At 30.5% G+C, this 21527-nt stretch overlaps 1 protein-coding gene across 2 annotated transcripts in view; it reads left to right on the top strand.

Moving 5' to 3' along the window:
• Positions 1-21527, top strand: part of LOC130891358 (uncharacterized) — a 76374-nt gene that overhangs the window by 3634 nt on the left and 51213 nt on the right. The window contains exons 2-3 of one of the 2 annotated variants that reach the window (XM_057796013.1): positions 11410-11496; positions 20081-20230. In XM_057796013.1, coding sequence (XP_057651996.1) covers positions 11418-11496; positions 20081-20230 — 229 coding nt within the window. In that variant the 5' untranslated portion in view covers positions 11410-11417. Of the gene's footprint in view, positions 1-11409; positions 11497-12531; positions 12698-20080; positions 20231-21527 lie in introns of those variants that run through there. The other variant, XM_057796014.1, reaches the window with a different exon arrangement.

Genomic DNA, 21527 nt, shown 5'->3' with positions numbered 1-21527 from the left:
GTCTTTTAGGTATATTGTAGTTTCATAGCTCGTCGCAATTTCTGATGAAACAGGTACAAACAGTGAATGAAGATGAATTATATACTAAAAGCTATAGTCAAGTTTACATAATTGTGAAATAACGTTTCCATAGAAATTATCAAAATTAATTCATATTTCTTGACAATAGTGGAAATAAGCTTCCTTCAAACAACAAACTAGTATTGGCCCAAAATATCCACTTGATATAAAATTGATTTTAATTTGAACGAGCTTATAGTTGATTGATTAGTGTGCGAGAATAATTGATGATTGACCATACACTACAAAGTACGAAAGCGATGAGAAAAATGCGATTATTCAACGTTGGTATATTTATAATTTATTACTTCATCAATCTATAATGGTAAACAGTGTATATTCATGAGAAATATAAAACATTATTTCTGTTTATATATAAAAATGTGTGAACAATGTTGCATTCAATAAATAAGATGTTACCTCATAGCATTATTGAAGAATTGAAAACATGTAATGCAATTATGCTATTTTTATCATACCGAGTCCAATCAATTTTATAACAACAAATTAAAAATATAGAGATATAGTGAATAACTTTTTATATTCAAAATACGCGCTTTTGCATACATAGGGTATTTCCAATATTCCAGTTTAAAACTGAATTTTTTCCTGCCTTTTTATATTTTCTGTTCTTCAATGTAATAATTGTCACTTTGTTCCCTTTATGATTTGGACGGGGATTTAAGAGCAATTTGTGTTAACTATCTCACCTTTCAGTCTTGTGGGAACCTACCATTTTGCAATACATTGAAGTATGTGAGTTATGAATTTTATTTAAAAAAAACACACTTGTCGTTTTAAGATTATGCTATTCATGATGTTACTAAATTTAATTGGATTTATTTCATACATTGGTTGAGATCTATTATATCTATTGTTCTACTAGTAACATTATCGTGCAAATATAATCAGTGTGTATTTAGATCTAATAGAAAAAACTCATGAATTGTAAAAATAAGCTCTTGTCCAGTGGCGAGTAATATTAATTCCAAGCATGCGACGATGTCTATATTGGAAACTGGTGGAGAATGAGCTAGATTCTAACTAAAGCTCTTTTCATCTGATGAAAAAGGGTCAACTCCCCCTAAAGCTATTAATTTTTCTCTATACTTTTCAACTGTCACTGGGTTATCACTTAGCAACCTTAAAATTACTTAGTCATGTTTAATGAGGTTAATATCTAAACTTGAACGCAACAGTTGAAGCTAATAATAGCTAAAAAAACTCCCATAGTTTAGCACAGAACAAACAGAACAAACGTTTTAAATTTTGTGTTATAATGTTTTTCTTATTTATCTATACTATTTTAATCGGTGTGGTGAATTTATAAACACTATCTCTTACTTATTTAATGTATTTAAACACTTAAACCTTAACTAACTTATATTATAATTAATCATTTAACAATACCAAATTAACGTATATAATTTATTCAAATTCTACGGTTACTTTCCTATTTTTCTACGTTCAAGATGACTATTCATTATGAATAAAACGAACGCCGCTAAACATACTCGTTTACATATCCAAAACAAATTTCCCAATAAAATCCAGAATATACACAAAACAATTAAATGAAAAGACCTTCCTATGAACTATTCCATAAAAAACAATGAAAACAAATGATGAAAACATAACCGAATTGTTACTATGGATGAGATTTGTTTACATTTCTACGATCCAGAAACAAAGCAACAATCGATGGAATGGCGACACTCCAAGACCTAGGAAGTTTCGTGTCCAAAAATCTGCTGAAAAGTTCTTGCTTCAGTTTTTTGGGATTGCCATGGAGTAATCATGATTGATTTTTTGGATAATGGTAGAACAATAACTGGAGATTACTATTCGACATTACTGACCACTTTACGGGCAAAAATTAAAGAGATAAGACGCGGAAAGCTATCAAAGGTGTTTTGTTTTTGCAGGACAACGCCCCTACACACAAATCTCATGCTGCCATGCAAAAAATGCGTAATTTAGAGTTTGAATTACTGGAACATCCCTTTATTCACCAGATTTGGCTGCATCCGACTATCATCTCTTTCCTCAACCGAAAAAAAGTTCGTAAAAGGTCGTGAATTTTCTTCCAACGAAGAGGTAATAGAAGCTATGAAGGGCTGGTTTGCAGAGCAAGAAGAAACATTTTTTGCAAGGTCTAGAGACGTTGCAGGTTCGCTGTAATAAATGTATCCAATTAAGAGGAGACTATGTTGAGTAATAAAATATTTTAACATTGAAATTTTGATTGGTTCTATAGCGGGCTAAGAATTTTTCAAGATATCCTCGTATATTTCTTACAGCTCTACAACATAAATGGATTGATATAAATAGAAATTGCAAATTTAATAAAGAAATTCAAAATCAACAACATTCATTCTTAAAAATATATATTTTTTCAACTAAAAATTACTAATAAATCTTTGGAACACTAATGGGCTCTTCAACATCCCCTATATAAACAGATTACGTGATGGATTATATTTTGGACTAACCTATGAATTTGATGTCATACATAATCGAACCAATAAAAATTATTAATTCCTATAGTAACAAGAATAAATACGCATTATATTTCTATAAATTGTCAATTAGATTATTGAATTTTGAAGTTGATTAATCGAATACTTTTAAACATATATTACCAAATTCTATTCACCACAATTCTTAACTAATTGATGTAAATAATTTTTATTACTGTTATACATGTTTTTGTATTGTACTCGTACATAATTTCAGTCCCAGACCATGATTATATTGAAGTTAGTACACTTTAGTGTTCAATTTTGCCAAAATCCCACTACCAAAACGCTTTTATGTACATATAATTTTGTTGATAAATTATCTTGATTTTCGGTCAAAATAAGATTTTGATAAAGACTGAAAGTAGTCGAAACGTCAATATTATATGCTTTTAAACGGAAGTTTGATTGGTAGAGACCTAAAATCAACATAATTTATTAGAAAATCTTTTAAAAAGAGGTCGAATTTTTAAAGGTTAGGTAAAGTTATTTGGTTACGAATGACACTGAATTTTTCATAGAATTCAAAATATAAAATATATGGATAGATATCACAATAATGTTATTTAAATAATGTTTTTTTATTCATACACTGATAACTTTGAGCAATATATGTTGTTTCTAAAACAGGTCCATTTTTTTGGAGTTACTTTTTCTTGACACCAAATTTATTAGAAACGAAGACATTGAAATTTCAATTGATTCGTATAAGAAACCAATAAGTTCTAAAAAATGTCAATTATCATGCTTATCATCCCAGTAACACTAAGAAAAATATAGTCTTTGAAATATTTAATCGATTATGTCATAAGAAGAATCTACAAATAATGTACAAACTATTTATGACAATATTTCTTCAATCCAGTTCTATATGATATATCTGACAGAGACTCCCACCTCAACAGTCTTACCATCTAACACTAATTACAACAATACTACAAAATGTTAATCAATTTTAATTACATATTTTTACGTATTGGGTACTGAGCAGAAAGCGCGAATGGGAGGAACACATAAGTAGAATGAGCGAGGAAAGAGTAAGGATAGCACGAGACACAACAACGATTTGTTTTTTTTTATCTCTTCTCTTATATTGTAGTTTCCTGACCGCGGAATCCTTTCCGAACGCATATATATATATATATATATATATATATATATATATATATATATATATATATATATATATATAGAAATGTTCTTTGAGACACTTTTAACTTTTTTTTAAAAAGTACTTTTATTTACAATAAACGACTTATAATTTCTACAGAAAATAACTTTACAGACAAATCAATATTTTAACAATGAACAGTAACAAAACAATGAATGAACTCTAATTTTAATGCATTGAACTTATATTTATTTGATACGTGTTTTGGAATCCGCTGACTATGTGAATTTTGTTTATTGCACTTTGGAATCCGCTGGTCGTGTGGCAGTGTCGGGGACCTTTCACATTTCTCCTCCCTCCTTTGGTGTTGACTTCGTCCTCGAAGTCTCTGAGAACAAATCTTGGAGAATCTGGATTTGAGTGGGTTGTAGTTTGGGACCATATAAGAATCTGGAAATTCTTTTTCGTTTCTTTACAGAGACTGTTATTAAAATGGCTAAAATAATCAAAATTGTAATTAAAGAAACCATACTGAGTCCTGCGGAGAATTGCGGCAGGAGTGGGATTGGTTCAATGGGTTGAACTTGTCCGTGCGTCTCTGGAATTTGAAGTTTTTCTAGCATAATTTCGTGCTTCGGATGCAGCTTGATTGGGACTACTTGCGGCACTGTAATTTCTTGCACAATTTTCTTATTGTATCGTATTCCTTCTATAGTAATTGGCTCGTTTGTCATTAAGATGCTACTTCTCCTAATTTCTTGGTTTTGAATTATGGTTGGATGAACTATTCCTAATAGAATTACTTTGATGGTTTCTTGTGAAAAGTTCTCTATTGTGATTGACTTGGTGCAATTCTCTATATTCGGGATTTTGCATTGCGATCTTATAGGTTTCGTACAGATGATGTGTTCAGCTAAGCTGGTGCAGATTTCGTACCATTTATTATTTGCGTAGTAATGCGCGGGTGGCAAGATCATAATGTGATCATTATTGGGAATTGGGTAGATTCTAGATGTAGGGTAAGAATGAGGATAAAGGATGGGTATTTTCAGTATTATGAGCATGGTCTTGGTGGTAACGCAAACTAATGATTTAGAAGCTTCAATTAATTGATAGGGATGTTCGTCACTGATTAAAAGGGCATTCCGAGAATATGTTTCTAATAATTCTCGTTTTAAAGTTTCCAGTTCATCTAAAGTAAAGAGCTCAATATTCGAAAGGACTTGTTGGGATAAAGTTATAGTTCGAATCAGTTTCAAAAGGAATTCGTTTATAGTTTGAAGGTTTAGAATTTCATTATGAAGTGCAACGTATCCATTGAAATCGGATGATAACTTGTTTACTGCAGCCACAATTATTTTACTATTATTATTTATCAAATTTAGAAGATTATTAAATCTCGTATCAATAGAGTGTCCAAAAGATATCTCTTTATTAAGGTTGTTAATGATTTCATTTTCTTTAACCTCTACAGCAGTAATTCGTGATTTCAATAATTCCAAGTCATGATCATCAGGGTTTCCAGATATATATTTAATAGTTGTTCCGACGAAGTTGAACAAACCTCTTTTATGTTCACGGGTAATTTTATGAAGATTATCTTTTGCTTCGTTTAAAAGGTGATTATATTGAAATTTCAAAGGGGCTAAAGGTCCATTTTCTAAAGGTGAATTGAAAAGGTCATTAGGGTTCTAACTAAAGTATCAGTTAATTTTTCTAAATTAATTTGTAAAATATGTCTATGATAATGATTTATCTCGTTTGATTTGCCTATGTCTTCTGCATAATAGCCGTTATTGGGGATTTCTTGTATCTTGAGCGGATGTCCCAGGGATAGGGTCGTCCTGTAAAGAAGGTCTATCTGAGATATTCTTTTTCTTTACGTTACGAAGTCGTTTTGCGAATTTTAAGTGAGTACTTGTGGTGTTTTGTTTGTCGGTCTTACCAACAATTTTAGTTTTGAGTTATTTTTTTGGATGTAATTTAGAATATGGAGAGCTTAGTTTAGGTCGATGTTTTTTCTTAGTTACGTAGACAGAACTAGTTGGATCGATTACAGGAATTGGTTCAGTATTTTCATTTTGTTTGTCCAGAATTTTCTGTCGTTTTTCTTTTTGTTTATTATATAAGTCTATTATGAATGGTTGGAGTTCGTCTTTATGTCTTTGGTTGTATGTTTCGTATAGCGGATGATCAAAATCGAAATGTATTTCTTCGGCATAGGGGCCATAAAGAATTGAAAAAGGTGAGAAGTTAGTGGAGCTGTGGATTGATTGATTATAAATTAGAATTGCATGTGTGAAAGTATCATCTGGATTTTGGTCTCGTAGTGTTCTAAGTTTTTCTATAAGGGTGGAATGGAATCGTTCAACAGGAGAATTAGAAGATGAGTTATTGACTGTCGTGAAATGTATTTCAATTTTGTGGAGTTTCATGAATTCCTTAATTACAGCAGAATTAAATTCAGTGCCATTATCGCAAACAATTTTTTTCGGGTAATTGTGGTGAGAAAAATAATGTCGAAGCTTGCTAAGGATTGATACGGAAGTTTTATCAGAGATTTTATAGCATTGAGCATATTTGCTAAATGAATCTACAATCGTTAGATAATAATTTTTGTTACAATGGAACAAGTCAATGTGAATTATGTCGAAAGGTTTTTGTCCTAATAATGGGCCTAACTGAGGTAATTTATAAGGGTGTCGTTCATATTTGTTTTTTAAGCAAATCTCGCATTGATTTATTAAATTAGAAATAGTAGTTTGCATGGCTGGCCAATAAAATTGATTTTTCAAATGTTTGTAAGTTTCGAGTATGCCGTTGTGATTTTCGGTATGATATTGTTTTACACAGTGTATTTGTCTTTGTTCTTCTTCTATGTCTTGTAGTAACTTATTACAAAAAATAGCCTTAACGGTCGAGTCAAAAGTTTTCTTAAAGTAATCACAGATAAAGGGTCGAAATTCATGGGGTACATGTATCGCGAATTTTTCATTTGGTCTAAGTATTTTTTTGAGAGCATCAGGTATTTCTGTTATCCAATTGTCAGTGAGGTTTACGGTATATCTATGTTTTTTGAAAGGTTTCTTATAAATAATGTCATATTCTCTAGATTTAGGGACAATAATAATTTGATTTGTTGCTGAATTGATTGGAACTTCAGATATAGGAATTCCGGAAATCGGGTTTTCGGTTGCGGTGTGTTTGGTATTCTCGCTGAGAGATTGATTTTTGTCGAATTCTTCAGATTCTTCTTCGTCTAGATCAAAATCGTGGGGATCAGGGGGTTCGGTACAAATAGAAGAATTTGAAAGTGCGTTGACCTGTACTCTGGAAAGACAGTCGGCTACCTGGTTTTCTTTGCCTTTGCGGTACTTTACATCGAAATTGTAATCCTCCAGTTTCAGTCTCCATCGGGCTAACCGAGATGTGGGGTCTTTAATTTTGCATATCCATACTAGAGGATTGTGGTCGCTTTCGACAGTGAATTTTTGACCATACAAATACGGGCGGAAATGTTTACAGGAATCTAAGATTGCCAGAAGTTGAATAATTTTGCTCGGCGGAGTTCAAAGTTCGGGAGTAATACGAAATGGGATGGTTGTTTTGTGATAATACAGAGCCTATGGCAATATTGGAGGCGTCGGTTGTCAAAACAAAAGGTTTTGAAAAATCTGGGTACTGCAGAACTGGGGCATTGCATAAGAGTTGTTTGCACATCTCAAAACATTCTTTGTAATTGACATTCGTTGGGTCTATGATAGCTCCTTTACGAGTGCATCGAGAAAAGGGTGATGTTATTCTTGCAAAATTTGGGATGAATCTTCTGTAATATCCAATGAGTCCTAAGAATGATCTCACTTCTTTCACAGTTTTTGGAATAGGGAAGTTTTTAATGGCCTCTATTTTACTAGGATTGGGCTTAATGCCTTCAGGAGTCACAATGTGACCAAGGAAAGCGACTTCTTTTGTCAGAAATTCAGATTTGTCTAATTGAATTTTCAAATTTGCCTTTCGAAATGTTTCAAAGATTGCAGCAATGTGAATCAAGTGTTCTTGAAGGGACTTAGAGAAAATTATGACGTCGTCCATATAGACGAAACAACATTTGTGGAGAAAAGGTCGGAGAATGTTATCCATCAATTTTTCAAGAGTGGAAGGTCCGTTTTTAAGACCAAATGGCATTCGTAAAAACTCAAAAACATTAAATTCATGGGTTTGAAAATTCAACATTTAAAATGACTTTGATATTATGATGTCTCAAGTTTTAGTAATACATTAAACTACGGCAAATCAACGGGAAATGGTGAATAATTCGTATACTGACTTACTACTATATCCAGCGGAGTGAAAGCAGTGGCTAATGACTTCTAACATCTTGTAAACAGATTGATTGCTGTTTAATATTGAAACATCATTCTCCAAACAAATTTTTATAAGAATTGTTCAAGAATATGAAATAGAATTTAGAAACTTCGAAAGTTCATTGGTCGATAATGGATTTATTATGTTTGGTAATTATCATTATTTAAAGAACAATTTATAGTACAGATAACTAGTATCAATTAGAATTATTGATAAATATTGATCAATATATGAAAATTATTTCATCGATAGCCTGAGAGAACAGTTAACTCGAAATTGTTCAAGTTATAGATAGAATATGATGGATCGGTAATCACACACTAAGGATACTCACAGGAAGCTTGAGATATAGGTAATTTTGTTGTCTATATAATTTCGTAACATTTAGTGTCAGAAACTGTAAACAGCAATATCATACGAGAACTATTCAGAAATTATGAAACGTTTTGGAATTAGAAAGACAACATCTCCAAAAACTGATTTATTATTTAAAACTTTAAGAGCGACAGAAATTGTACTTTTCTTTATCTATCGAAAATATTGAGGCATTTATATTGTCGTCCTCGGAATTCTTGGTTAGTTTTGTTGGTTCCGATTGTTGTTCGGAAACTAAACGAGTTAATCCTATCGAAGTCATATGATAGCATTCTTTCTACTCTGAAAGGTCAGTGGCTGAATGCGATCAGCTGATAGGTTGTTTAATTTGTCTATTGTTTTTTGGGAACTTTAAAAATTATTAATTTTCCTTAAGTGGCTGCCTATTATCCATTCTTATGAGCAGCGTAATTGATAGGCTACTAAGGTTTGCGGTTTTTATACCTTTCGGAATTTCAACCGAAAAATAGCTTATTGGTATCAAACTTTGATGCAAAATCCTTGTGTGAGCAAGTTGTTAAGAACCGGTCAGTAACAATTATTAAACATCTAGAATCTACTATAAATCAAAATAACTAGCATGGAAAAATTAACGCACAAAAAGTAATAAAAATCAAAACCATTGTAAATTTCCACCAAAAATGGAATGCGAAGTTCCGAAACTGTGATCAAAATCTGGTTCTGGATTGAAAACAAGTGGAAATCTCCTATTTGATTGAAATATTTGAATTCGAAATGATAAAACAGGACCTAGCGAAAGCCATGTTACTCGTACACCCGAAATCCGGAGCGGAAATTGCACTCGTCTGCGATTCCTCGAACTTTTCTCCTCGGCTTCGCACCCAGGTGTAAAAGCCACTGCGAAGCTCGCTTCTAAGAGGTTTGTCTGACCATAGATCAAGCTTGAAGTATTCCGATCTCTTAACTGTTTGACGGGAGCTAACCATCTGCACACGCCAGCATACCATCCACAAGCCAACGGGATGATTGGGAGTTTCCACAAAAGGTTCAAAGCAGTCATACAATACCACCAAAATGAACTATGGACAAAGTTTGTGCTATCGGTTGTCAGGGGCATTCGTGCAACGGAATGCGATGATATAGGCGTTTCACCTTACGAAATTATATTCGGGCATCCCACGTTGAAAAGAAAAAACTGTAACGATCGACCGAATGGAACTGGCGCGACTAAACATCTACGAAGTCGGCAGGTACCAGCAGCAGCTTAAAATCCTGCACCTGCACCAGACTTACGATAACCCTCTGCAAAATACGACGTACGTTTATCGTTATCAAGCTGGGTTTTCATGAACAAACACACTCATTCGCACGTACACATATTTACACACAAACGCACACATATACAACCACAATTTCGTGTCTTCATCAATGGAAGGTGGTAATGTGGCGACCATATCATGTACTCTCGAATTTAAAAATACATAATATAGGTATACAATTCTCGAAACATCTTTCTCAATAAATCAATCATCTTTCCACCTCTAACTGGCCAGGGAATTGCAAGTTACTTTCTCTTGGAAATTTCAAGCCTCCTTTATTCATATTGTTCTTGGTGTTCTAATAGCACAATTAAATCAATCCTCTCCGACATACCAGGTACTCGTTTTAGGAAACACCAACACATTTACACGGACCCAAGAGAGACGTTTTCAATCGAAGAGAAGCTTACTCTGTCTCGGGCAGCAAGACGATCAGATTGCGAACGGAGCTACGTAGCTCCTAGCGATTCGGCACGCTCTACTTAGTTTCCTTTTTTGTTTTGTATATAATTTTGAGGTTTTTATTTTGTTTGGTGGTATTGTACACATTTTAAATTTAAGTAGTTATCCAACTATAATTATTGTGCTACCTCTTCACAATCGTCGATCCTAAGACTAGCGCCCATAACCTTATTAGCCAATAATACGGTTTTTTTTTCTTGACAGAGAGGGTTATCAACAATGAGCTTATTTTGATTCGCTACTTACTGTAGTGGAGTTGAAATAGCTATAATTGCACCGAGGAACATTTAAAATACACTTATGGGTCGTGACAATTTCCATTATTTCATTTAACGTTCAAAAAGTGGACCCTAACAACATAAAAACAGAAGAATCAATTCTAAATCCAATTTAAAAACTACGGTTAACTAAGTATTAAGTCGTTATATCATTTTACAGTTGTTTCCCATAATTTTTCGTTTCATCATCAAAGAATAATTTTGTCTTGCATGTACTGTTTAAGGCAAATTCTCATTGGTCAGAATTATTAGACCGTTAGGTTCCGCGTTAGGAACAACCAATATTAAGTTAATAAGTATATTTACCGGTATATTTTATAAGTTATTAAAAGTAAACCTGCAATCATAAAAATTGGGCACCAAATGGACTTTTCCTCCAAATCAAAGTGTCTCAAACCAATAAGTTGAATGTAATATGGAAATAAATATATCGATATTCTTCAACAAAATATAAAAAGCATGGAGAGATTTCTATATTTATATCTATCTCTTATTTTGGTGATTCTACTTACTTTTTCATAAATAATTTTTCTACGAAGAAACTGTTTCCACTAATCGCACTTTGTTTTAATGGGAAATATATACCAGGCATGAGATGCCTGTATGCGATATTTTTTGCGTGTTTGTGATTTTCCACTTTATTCATTTCTCATTTTATCAAATTAAGATTTTCGTAATGTGTGGAACAAATCATGTAAATTCAATTTATATACATGAAAATTATTATGAAATAATACAAAATAAAATAGTTCATGTTAAGTATAATCAATTAGATGCAAGAAATTATTACATTAAGTGACGATTTTCATTACTTCTATATATCGCTCTGTCATTGAATTACGTTCAATAAGCAATCCTTAAAGGGGGTTGTTTCTGTGTATAATTCTATTTTTGATGCCTTATGTACAATATATTCAATCAATATTAACGATATTCATGTGTTTTATGTATTTTTACAGATGACTTCATGATGATTATTAGGTGGAAGCTCATATTTGGCTTTATTTTGGCATTAGGAGGAGGATGGAATGCCGAAGCCAAGAAAGGTAATGTATCCAAAAATATTCTTAATTATTTTTTAATTACAGGAATGACCTTTGTTAACACTCAAAGTTACTGAAATCAATATTTATTCGATTATGAACATTTTCTTATTTCATTTAATGATTCTGTATTATTCGAGATACCTCGGTTTTGCTTCTTAATCTCTATTTTTTTGTCTAGGAATCTGTATGAATATGAAAAATTTTTCAGAAACTAAAAGTGAATTGAGTATCGAAAAATGTAGATTATCTTTTTCCCACGCCACTTTTTACTTATACATCAGATTTCAACTTAACTTGTATTTCCAGAACAATAATTACGATATTTTGTAAATCAGTTCAAATGGTATCAAAGATTAAAATAAAATAAAACTCAATACTTTAGATGTTTAGATACATTAAATTACTGAACTTTCTTCTTCAAAACTTTGAGGGATATTTGGTAATACGTTGAATATATTACAAATGTATTTTTTTAAAAGCACTGAAAAATTATATTACTTAAAAGATCTCTCCGAATAAATCAAAAAAATTTAATATATGTACATTTACTCATCCGCAAGACTTAATATCCTCTTCGTTTATACGTCTCGACACAAATTCAACTTACTATGTGTTTTTTCATTCTTACATAACATACTCTTCTAATTGAATAATTGATATGAAACTTAGAAAGCGTAACGGAGTGCAAGGAAACATATTCATCAATTTTTCTTTAAGGCGTCTAATTATAATTAAAGCCTGCAACATTATTTATTATTTGGTACTGATCTCTTGTAATCATATAGGTTATTCTCGTAATTCAGCTATGTTTATGTACAAAATATGATTAAGTATCCTAGGAGTATATGCAATAGAATATTGATGATATTGAATACTATACCTAATTTAAGCGAATAGATACTTTGTTACACACCTATCCCCCGATTTACACGGTACTTGTTTTACACGTTTTCGCTTTTAAAAGGTTTTCCAAGTAAGTTTTTTTTGTTTTTATCGTACTCTACTAAATGCTACTGTGATTGAACACGTGCGCTTTGTACACATCTCACGGGGAAACCCGAGCTTATGTGCTGACTTGCTGCACACGAACACTGTGTCTGTATTTATTCGCATAAAAATAGTTTTATCTACGGAAAATTGTATTTGAGTGAAAGTTTCACAGTTTCAGAAAGATTTAATTTTCCATATTCGTACATTACAAGTGAGTGCATAATTTAGATTATTATAAATTAACGGCTGTGATTAAAGTAATGGCAATTTACCAAATAGGTTTAATTAAAATAGAAAAATTGGAACATTTTAACTTGTTCTTTTATTAAAGGTATAATTTTGTTATTATTTTAAATTAATGAAAAAAACAATTATAATAATATATATTTTGTTGATTTTCTTTAGTTAACTAATAAACAATAAGTAGAATTCTCTTACGCTATGATAAATTTTTATTCAAAATATAATAAAGAAATAAATATTTAATAAAAAATAAAAGTTTTAAATTTTCCCTCCAAAATTTCCCCATTTTTTCCCTCTGAATTTTACTTTAATCTCAGCCAAATTAACATAAATTGAAAAAAATTATAGGCTTATAATGAAGAAAGAAGTTAAAAGAAAAGTTATTTCTTTAGAAACTAAAATCGAAATTTTGGATCGCTTACGAAAGGGAGATAGAGTAAAAAGAGTGTTGCAGCTGGCAATACCACGAGTATGAGCACAACATCATACACCAGAAATATCGCAATGGAAAAAATGGATAGAAGATCAAACACAAAAAAGAGTACCCATTGCATTACGAATTTACGAAAAAATTGTAGAGCCGAAGAATATCCAGCAAATTTTGCAGAAATTATTAACGACAATTCATACACCCTGATCGGGCTTTCAATGCTGATGAGTCAGGGTTGTTCTGGAAAAAAATGCCTGAAAGGACTTATGTCTCAAAATTTTATAAATCGGCTAGTGGTCATAAAGCAGCAAAAGATCGCATAACAATTCTTTTCTGTAGCAATGCTTCAGGAGATTATATTATGAAACCATTAGTGATTAACAAATCAAAAATTCCCTGTGCCTTTAAAGGAGTAAACATCATTAATCTTTCCGTTTATTGGAGGGCTAATAAGAAAGCGTGGGTTGCTGCTGCACTGTTTACTGTATGGTTTCATGAATGTTTTATCCCAGATGCCAAAAAATATTTAAGTTCAAAGGGATTGCCTTTTAAAGTGCTATTGTTAATTAACAATGCGCCGGGTCACCCACAAGATCTAGAATATGAGAACGTTGAAGTAAAATTCTCCTCAAAAAATACAACTTAATTATTACAACCGTTGAACCAAGGCATAATTTCTACTTTTAAAGCTTTGTACATAAAACAAGCCTTTACATATATTTTGGAACAAATGGAGAACAATGAATCTTTAACAGTTATTAGTGCTTGGAAAAATTTTACAATATTATACTGTGTGAAGCATATCGCCTTATCATACACTGCTATATCAAACAACGCTTAATAGCTGTTGGAAAAAATTGTGGCCAAATGTAGTCAAAAATGAACATTCCATTTCAAAGTTAAATGATGAATATTAGCAGATAGTACAGATGGCGCATTCATTGGGCGGAGAAGGTTTTGATGATTTTACTGATGATAATATCGCAGAGTTAATGGCTGATAAAGAACTAAGTGTGGATGATTTAGCTAACTTAGTTTGCGAAAGTGAGTCTGACAAATCTGGTGAAGAGGAATTAGTACCAGTAACATTCACTGCTAAAGTCATCCGCGAAGGACTCCCATTGGGAGGGAAGCTGGGTAATCATTTTATACAAAATGACACAAACGTTGAAAGGGCTATACGATTCCAACGTGACATAAATCGCTGCTTGGCTCAATACGAAGAAGCTTACAAAGATCTTACAAAAAATTCGAAGCAATTGTTAATAACCGATTTTATTACCACCTCTCATAATGTAAATATTTCTGCAAACATCGAATCAGCACAAATAACTTCGAGTGATCAAAGTGAATTCGTACCTTCGATTCCGAAAAAAAAGAATGTAATGAATGAGTAATTTCTGACAGTGATGAAGGATAATAAAACACCTTTAGTTTTATTTTTTGTTTTTCTGTGCTTCCGTAATATATTACATATTTTAACCTGTCAATGCATTTTATTTTTCTGTGTACATTTAAAAATATTGAAAAAAATCACAACTGTTGAATAGCAAAACTATGCATTTTCTGCAAGCTTTTCGATTTACAAGGTTTTGACTTGAAAATTTTTAATTTTCGATTTACATGTTTTTCACAGGAACGTATCTACCGTCTAAATCGGGGGATAGGTGTACTCCATATTCAGGTCACGTCTTATCATTTTCAGAAAAGTTAATAAGATACTTGGTATATTATTCCAATGCTGTGAAGTTCTCTATTATAATAATTCAGCGATAGCTATTTTTTAGTAGGTGCTTAAAAACGACGACGAACTTATTTTTGAATTATGAATCTGCCAAAGCTTTGATAACTGAGAATAACAACAAAAACTGTAATTACTGCAAATCTTTTAGATTTTGTACCAATAAATTCTTCAAAAAATATCATTAGTAACTAACTAACTTTATCTAATCTATAAAATTCAACTTCATTCATAATGACCCAACCTAATGTAGCTCATAAAATTTAATTCAATTCATAATATAACTAATGAAAATTCATAAACTCAATGTTTATGTCAAGCGAAAATTTGAATAGTGATTTGTGAATCAACTGATTCTCATTTTTTTTGTAAGAAAAAAAAATATATATATATATATATATTTATATATATATATTATATATATATATATATATATATATATATATATATATATATATCAATCACCGGAAATCTTAATCAAATATTGTAAGTAAAATTTTATTATTATTATACATTTATACATATTTCCATAATTTCAATCTCAGACGATTGATACATAAGTATTCGAAAGCTCGGAATATATAAAGTTAGTCTACTTTGTTTAATTTCTAGATGCATTTCTATATATATATATATATATATATATATATATATATATATATATATACATACATACATAAGTATGCAATAGCTCGGAATATAATTAAAAAGTGTACACTTTGGTATATATATGTATCAAAATAAAGGATTTCTACTATTCGCCGTTCTTTATATATATATATATATATATATATATATATATATATATATATATATATATATATATATATATATATATATATATATATATATATAGGTATTGTGGGAATGTGGCAAATCGAACACCAAAGTGTACACTTTTTAATTATATTCCGAGCTATTGCATACTTATGTATTCAACATCGGGACTGAAATTATGGTCGAAGTACAATGTGAAAATTTGTATAAAATTGTAACAAAATTAAAAATCACTTAAATTATTAAAGTGTTAAATCTATTTCAACAAAATTATCAAATTAATGTTTCAAACATCAATATTCAAATTGACATGTGAAATGGGTATAAGCCTATTGATTCTGATTATTAAAATTATTGTTATCGCCTTCTATTTACAATTACTTAATGCACTTAGAAGTCTCATACAGTGTATCAAATTTGGTATTTTCCAGTTGAATGGCTCCAAAGAAAATAAGCAGCCTACTATTATATTATACTCAGGCATTATACTACTATAATACTTAGATATTATAATACTATATTATACTCAGACATTATACTCTACTATCCTATCAAGGACAGTAATCTAATGGTGATATTTTTATCAAGATATTGTTTGACAATAATATCAAAATATAGGGAGGATTCTTCTGTTGAAACTATATTATTTCACTTGGTATATTTGGATCTACCTCATTGAGAAACATAACAAATTATAAAGGAGCTGAACAAATCTTAAAAAAGGTTTGACTTAATATTCCCTTGTTAATGATGCCTGTCCATACATTTATTATCTGAAGTATAAGTAGCTTTCTTGTAGAAGACTATTTAGTTGGAAATCTATTAACCTCGTCACATCATTGATATTGAAGTGAAAACTCTTTTTGTCATCTTATTTAACTTAGTCGTGCTCATAAAGACTTGTTTTTGATAAGCAAATTCATTTATTTCTTAAGTTTGGACTAAATACCATAACAATTTATTTTTACATATATTATTTTGATTAACTTTAAATTGATAATTTAGAAAAAATAATAATATTTTCTCTCAGTTCATATTATGTTTTTGTCAATGGACTGAATCGCAAATTTAATCAGACATTGAACTAAGCCTCTCTTGACCCTAAGTAATTCCACATTTATCTGACGGTCAATCACTCATATTTTTCAATTGAAATGGTGTATTAGGTATAGAAACTTCCTGCCAATACGAATATAATTAATCAATGTATATACTAGTGATAACATTCATAATATAATTATTCTCATATCCATTATGTGGTATTGATTCGAATTAATTGATTTGGACTGACGATCAAAATTTACGACCTGAAAAGATTTATTGTTCCCCCCCTTTGTTAGAGCTGGAGATACATGCTACAGGGCAAGACAGGAACAGAATGTAAATGTATGTATGTTTTTGTTAAAGATGACTTCTTATGGGAGAACAATTATTATCTGTTTTCGATGTCAGTTGACTGGAATACTCGAGAACGGATGCCAGCTGTCACATTTAGAAATTATGTACACATTCCGATGTTTTACCATGTTTCTCCATAAAATCAGCACCTACATTATTCATTTTTATTGCAATAATGTATAAGTTATTTCTAATTAGATTGATATATTTATTGTATCTCTCGCTATCATAGTCTCCTAGGAACAGTCTCGGATGTTTAATACCGGATATAGATTCCCATTCGAGTGGTTTGCTGAAATTTTATATTTTCTTCACTTTTGCTTTCCCATAATTACTTTGTTTTGTTCGCTTACGTAATTAAATGTCTCTTTACATTCCATGACCAACATTCAGTTTATTATTTCTACTTTGATCGCTCTTAGGGTTGCTTGAGGACAGATAAAATTGCTGTATATATTTTTCGATAAATCTTATCGAAATTGGAGGGTGGGTATACTTTAAAATTGCTTGGAGGTACTGGAATTGGTTCCTATTGATTCAAAGTATGTCTTTCTGGGCCTATATACACATATCCTTGTTTCTAGTGAGTTTTTGGCAGCAACAGTATACCATGTCGTAGTATGTCTTCTGTTCGAATGTAGTGTTCCTCCAATTGTTTTTGTCACATAGCAACACAAAAATTTTCTCAAAGTTACCTGTTTACCTTCGTAAATTTCACTCTTCCAAATCGACATTAGAGACTCCTGCATAATAAAATCAATTTCAAAAACAGCTTGTATACTAACGCTTCTTTTCAACTGTAGAAGTTATCGAAATCACAATATTAATTACATGAACCAATGGAAATGAAATTAGTTCGAGCATATCTTTCATCCCAATCAGAGTTTAATGAATTATGAATTTTGTAATAGTAATCGTGACATTTTTTGAGTATACTACAGTAATCGGCTCAGTGAATGAATCTTCCATTATATCAAATGCTTGTCCACAAAATGTTTTAATTCACTTCAAGACATTCCAACGAACCCATCTTAAATCACCGGTACTTGAAAACTTGCTGTATTAAGCTATACAGATTCAGGAGTGGACACAGCACGATTGTTACAAATAGAAAAAAATCCTTTTTTATGGTTATAACAAATTAATTATTTAAAATTTCCTGAACATTCAATACAGATATCAAAAGCATTATTCCAAGGCTCAGTTGCGTTCATTTTCTATTGGAATGTTTTTAGGTTTTTTCCTCCAATCTCTAGGAGAGTTTTATTCTAGAACTATATACTCAAAAATAAAGATAAGCTAATCTATGATTTTGAAAGAACAAATTATATAAAAAATTCAATATCATTCATAACCAAGTAACTATACCTAACTTGAATGAATGAATACAACTTCATTATTAACTACCTAACCTTATCTATCTCATAAAAATTTAATGTCATTCTTAATTTAACCAACAAAAAACTTCATTCGTAATTACCCGACCTAATTAAAACTAAAAAAAAAGTAAAGTCTCATAATCTAACTAATAAATATTCAACTTGATTCATAACGACCTAACCTTATCCATTATATACAAATTTAATGTCATTCATAACCCTAACCAATATTCAATTTCATCCATATCGACTTCACCTAATCCCAAACCCAAAAAAATTCGATAGTCATAATTGAAACAATGGAAAAATTAAATTTTTGTGTTAAAACAGATTTCTATATTGATTATATTTTCATTTTGGTATTAATGATGTAGGTGATCTTTTGTTTAATATGAATATGCCAATTGTCAGTATCAACGACAATATTTTGATAAAGACTGCAACAGGTCGAAACGTCAAAACATATATGTATATAAATTTCTTTAATTTCTTATTTCTTGGATCTTTTGATATACAAATTTTTGACGTTTCGACTAGAAATAGATTAATTTCAGAAGAGACCTAAAATCAAGATCATTTAGATGCATATATATATATATATATATATATATATATATATATATATATATATATATATATATATATAATTATGTTTCTAAATCTTCTTGATTCATATAAATATTTAAATTGTCAGTGTCGATATCATATTTTGATAAAAATTGAAGTTAAGTCCAAACTATGTTAATACATCTCATTAGAGTTTAACAATCCTTGTTCGAGCTTGATACTCAAACTAAAGACAACGTCAAAGAGAGTCGCTATTCATGAATATTCAGAGTAGATAGTGCTAATTTTGGACACTCATAATAAAACTTTGCTTAATATTATATGCAGTTTGTAAGCTATTTAATTACATTTATACCAAATATCTAATCATCGATTTTTCTGATAGCCAAAATGAATAATTCTCATATTCTATTGTTTATTTTGCCGTATTAATAGAATATCACATTAAATAATCGAAATCATAGCCTACCCTTTGCTAATGTTGAAATAGTTAAGTGATGTTGTTTTAACTGATATTGAAATCTTTCAATATGGTTGGAGTCAGATATAGGAAAACCGATTTCATGCGAATTAGCTCAAGAAAAAGTAACGGAAACTGTAATAGAATAAAGGAGGTTGATTCAAATTGTGCATGTTGGCGAAAAAGTTTAAAACACCATGTGCGAAAAATCAATGAATTGAACATATAGAGCCTGCGGACAAGGTTACTGTCAACAAATTCAGGTCAATAGCTTAGTTATTAATGGTGATATCGCTAATCAATACAGATTACGATTTTCTTGAAATTTTGGAAATAGTCAGGAAAACTCGAAATTACTTATGAGGTTCTATATAAAATAACAAAATTGACGTCTCCTTATGGTATAACTGGAAGTGCTACATTCAGGACATTATCTTAGAAGTCTGCGATATTCAAAACTTACAATTTCCTAATTTCAGATTTTTAACATAACTGTGTCCGCCATTACTTTCAATCAAAACTGTCCGCTCTGCATCCCGTATTGTTGAATTATTTATAATTTTTTTTCTCAGAATGAAATATTTCGGTTTTTGTTTCAGATTCAAAACTTGAATTGAGTTCAAAATGCCCAATGCTCACTGAATGTCCCTTTAGAGCTGAAACTTGTTCTGATGATGACGATTGCTCCCTTGATGCCGTTTGCTGTAAAAGTCCTTGCGGAAAAGTTTGCACCAAACAATTATTCACAGGTAATTTTTATTTAAAATATTCGTAGTTAATCAAACATTTTGTGACAGGAAAGTAACATACGAGAATTGATATAAATCAAACTTTGATTTAGAAAACTCTTTCCAGAAGAATCCAAATTATTACAACTACCATTCCAATTTCTAAATAATAATCAAATCATGTAATTTATTGATCCATTTTATATTAAGATAATTCTCGGTACCAAGTAACAAGACAAATTGTATAGTTTGAATTTACTGACCGTAGTTGATACATGAATAAACCAATTTATGTTTTGTATTAACGAGTTAATGTATACCTTTGATTAGAAACTGGGTGTACAGGGATGTTTTCGATCTACGATCTTTCGAAAATTAGTAGCGGTAGAGCTCTTCAAGGATATCATGAGGCTACTAAACTAATTTAAGGGTGATTTGTGAAATTGACCATAAATTTTAATTGACTATACTGTTTACAAAGCTCATTTGATGTTTCATTTTTTTCCATGATGCAGTACACTACTATGGAGTAGTGTACTGCATCGGGTATTAGCGAAACTTAGAAATAACTGGACCGGTTTTGGAAAAATCAATTCAAGGATTCGTATTGAATATTGCACACTATATAATTTTTTTAAATGCTAGAAGTGATTTTTAAACAACATTAATAACTAATGAAAAGACAACGTTGTGAAACTTCTATTCAATTTTTATGAACGATCAAATTTCACCAAAAATAGGAAAACCATAATGACCTATAACAAAATAAGGTATTAGTTTGAAAAAAAATCATAAATATCTAATATATATGTATGAATTCAACTTCATCACTGCTGTTTTTCTATATTATCTCCAAGGGCAGATTCTATTGTTTTTAAATTTTTATGAATAATAAATTAAATTGATTGAAAAAACAAACATCATGTGTATTTTAAAGTGTGTTGATTGTGATTCAGTGAAATTTTATGTAAGATGATAATACATTGTATAACCTGTACTATATAAAAATAACTCAAAAAATCAAGATTGGCGTTGATCGTTTGATTTTTCTTGATCTTTTATACCCATTTTCATTATCAACCGTTATTTATGTGTACAAGAGTACATTTTTTTTCTATGTGTACCAACGTTACGTATACAGGGTGTCCCACAATGTTTTCAAACTATTTGTATATATATATATATATATATATATATATATATTTGTATATATATATATATATATATATATATATATACATATATACAGATATGATTATTTTAACTAAAATATGATCAAAGATGACCGACTTCCGGTTCTACCGTAACTGTAACTGTA

This window comes from Diorhabda carinulata, chromosome 3 (assembly GCF_026250575.1).
Source record: "Diorhabda carinulata isolate Delta chromosome 3, icDioCari1.1, whole genome shotgun sequence".
Classification (NCBI taxonomy): domain Eukaryota; kingdom Metazoa; phylum Arthropoda; class Insecta; order Coleoptera; family Chrysomelidae; genus Diorhabda; species Diorhabda carinulata.
This window is presented reverse-complemented; position numbering and strand designations above follow the sequence as displayed.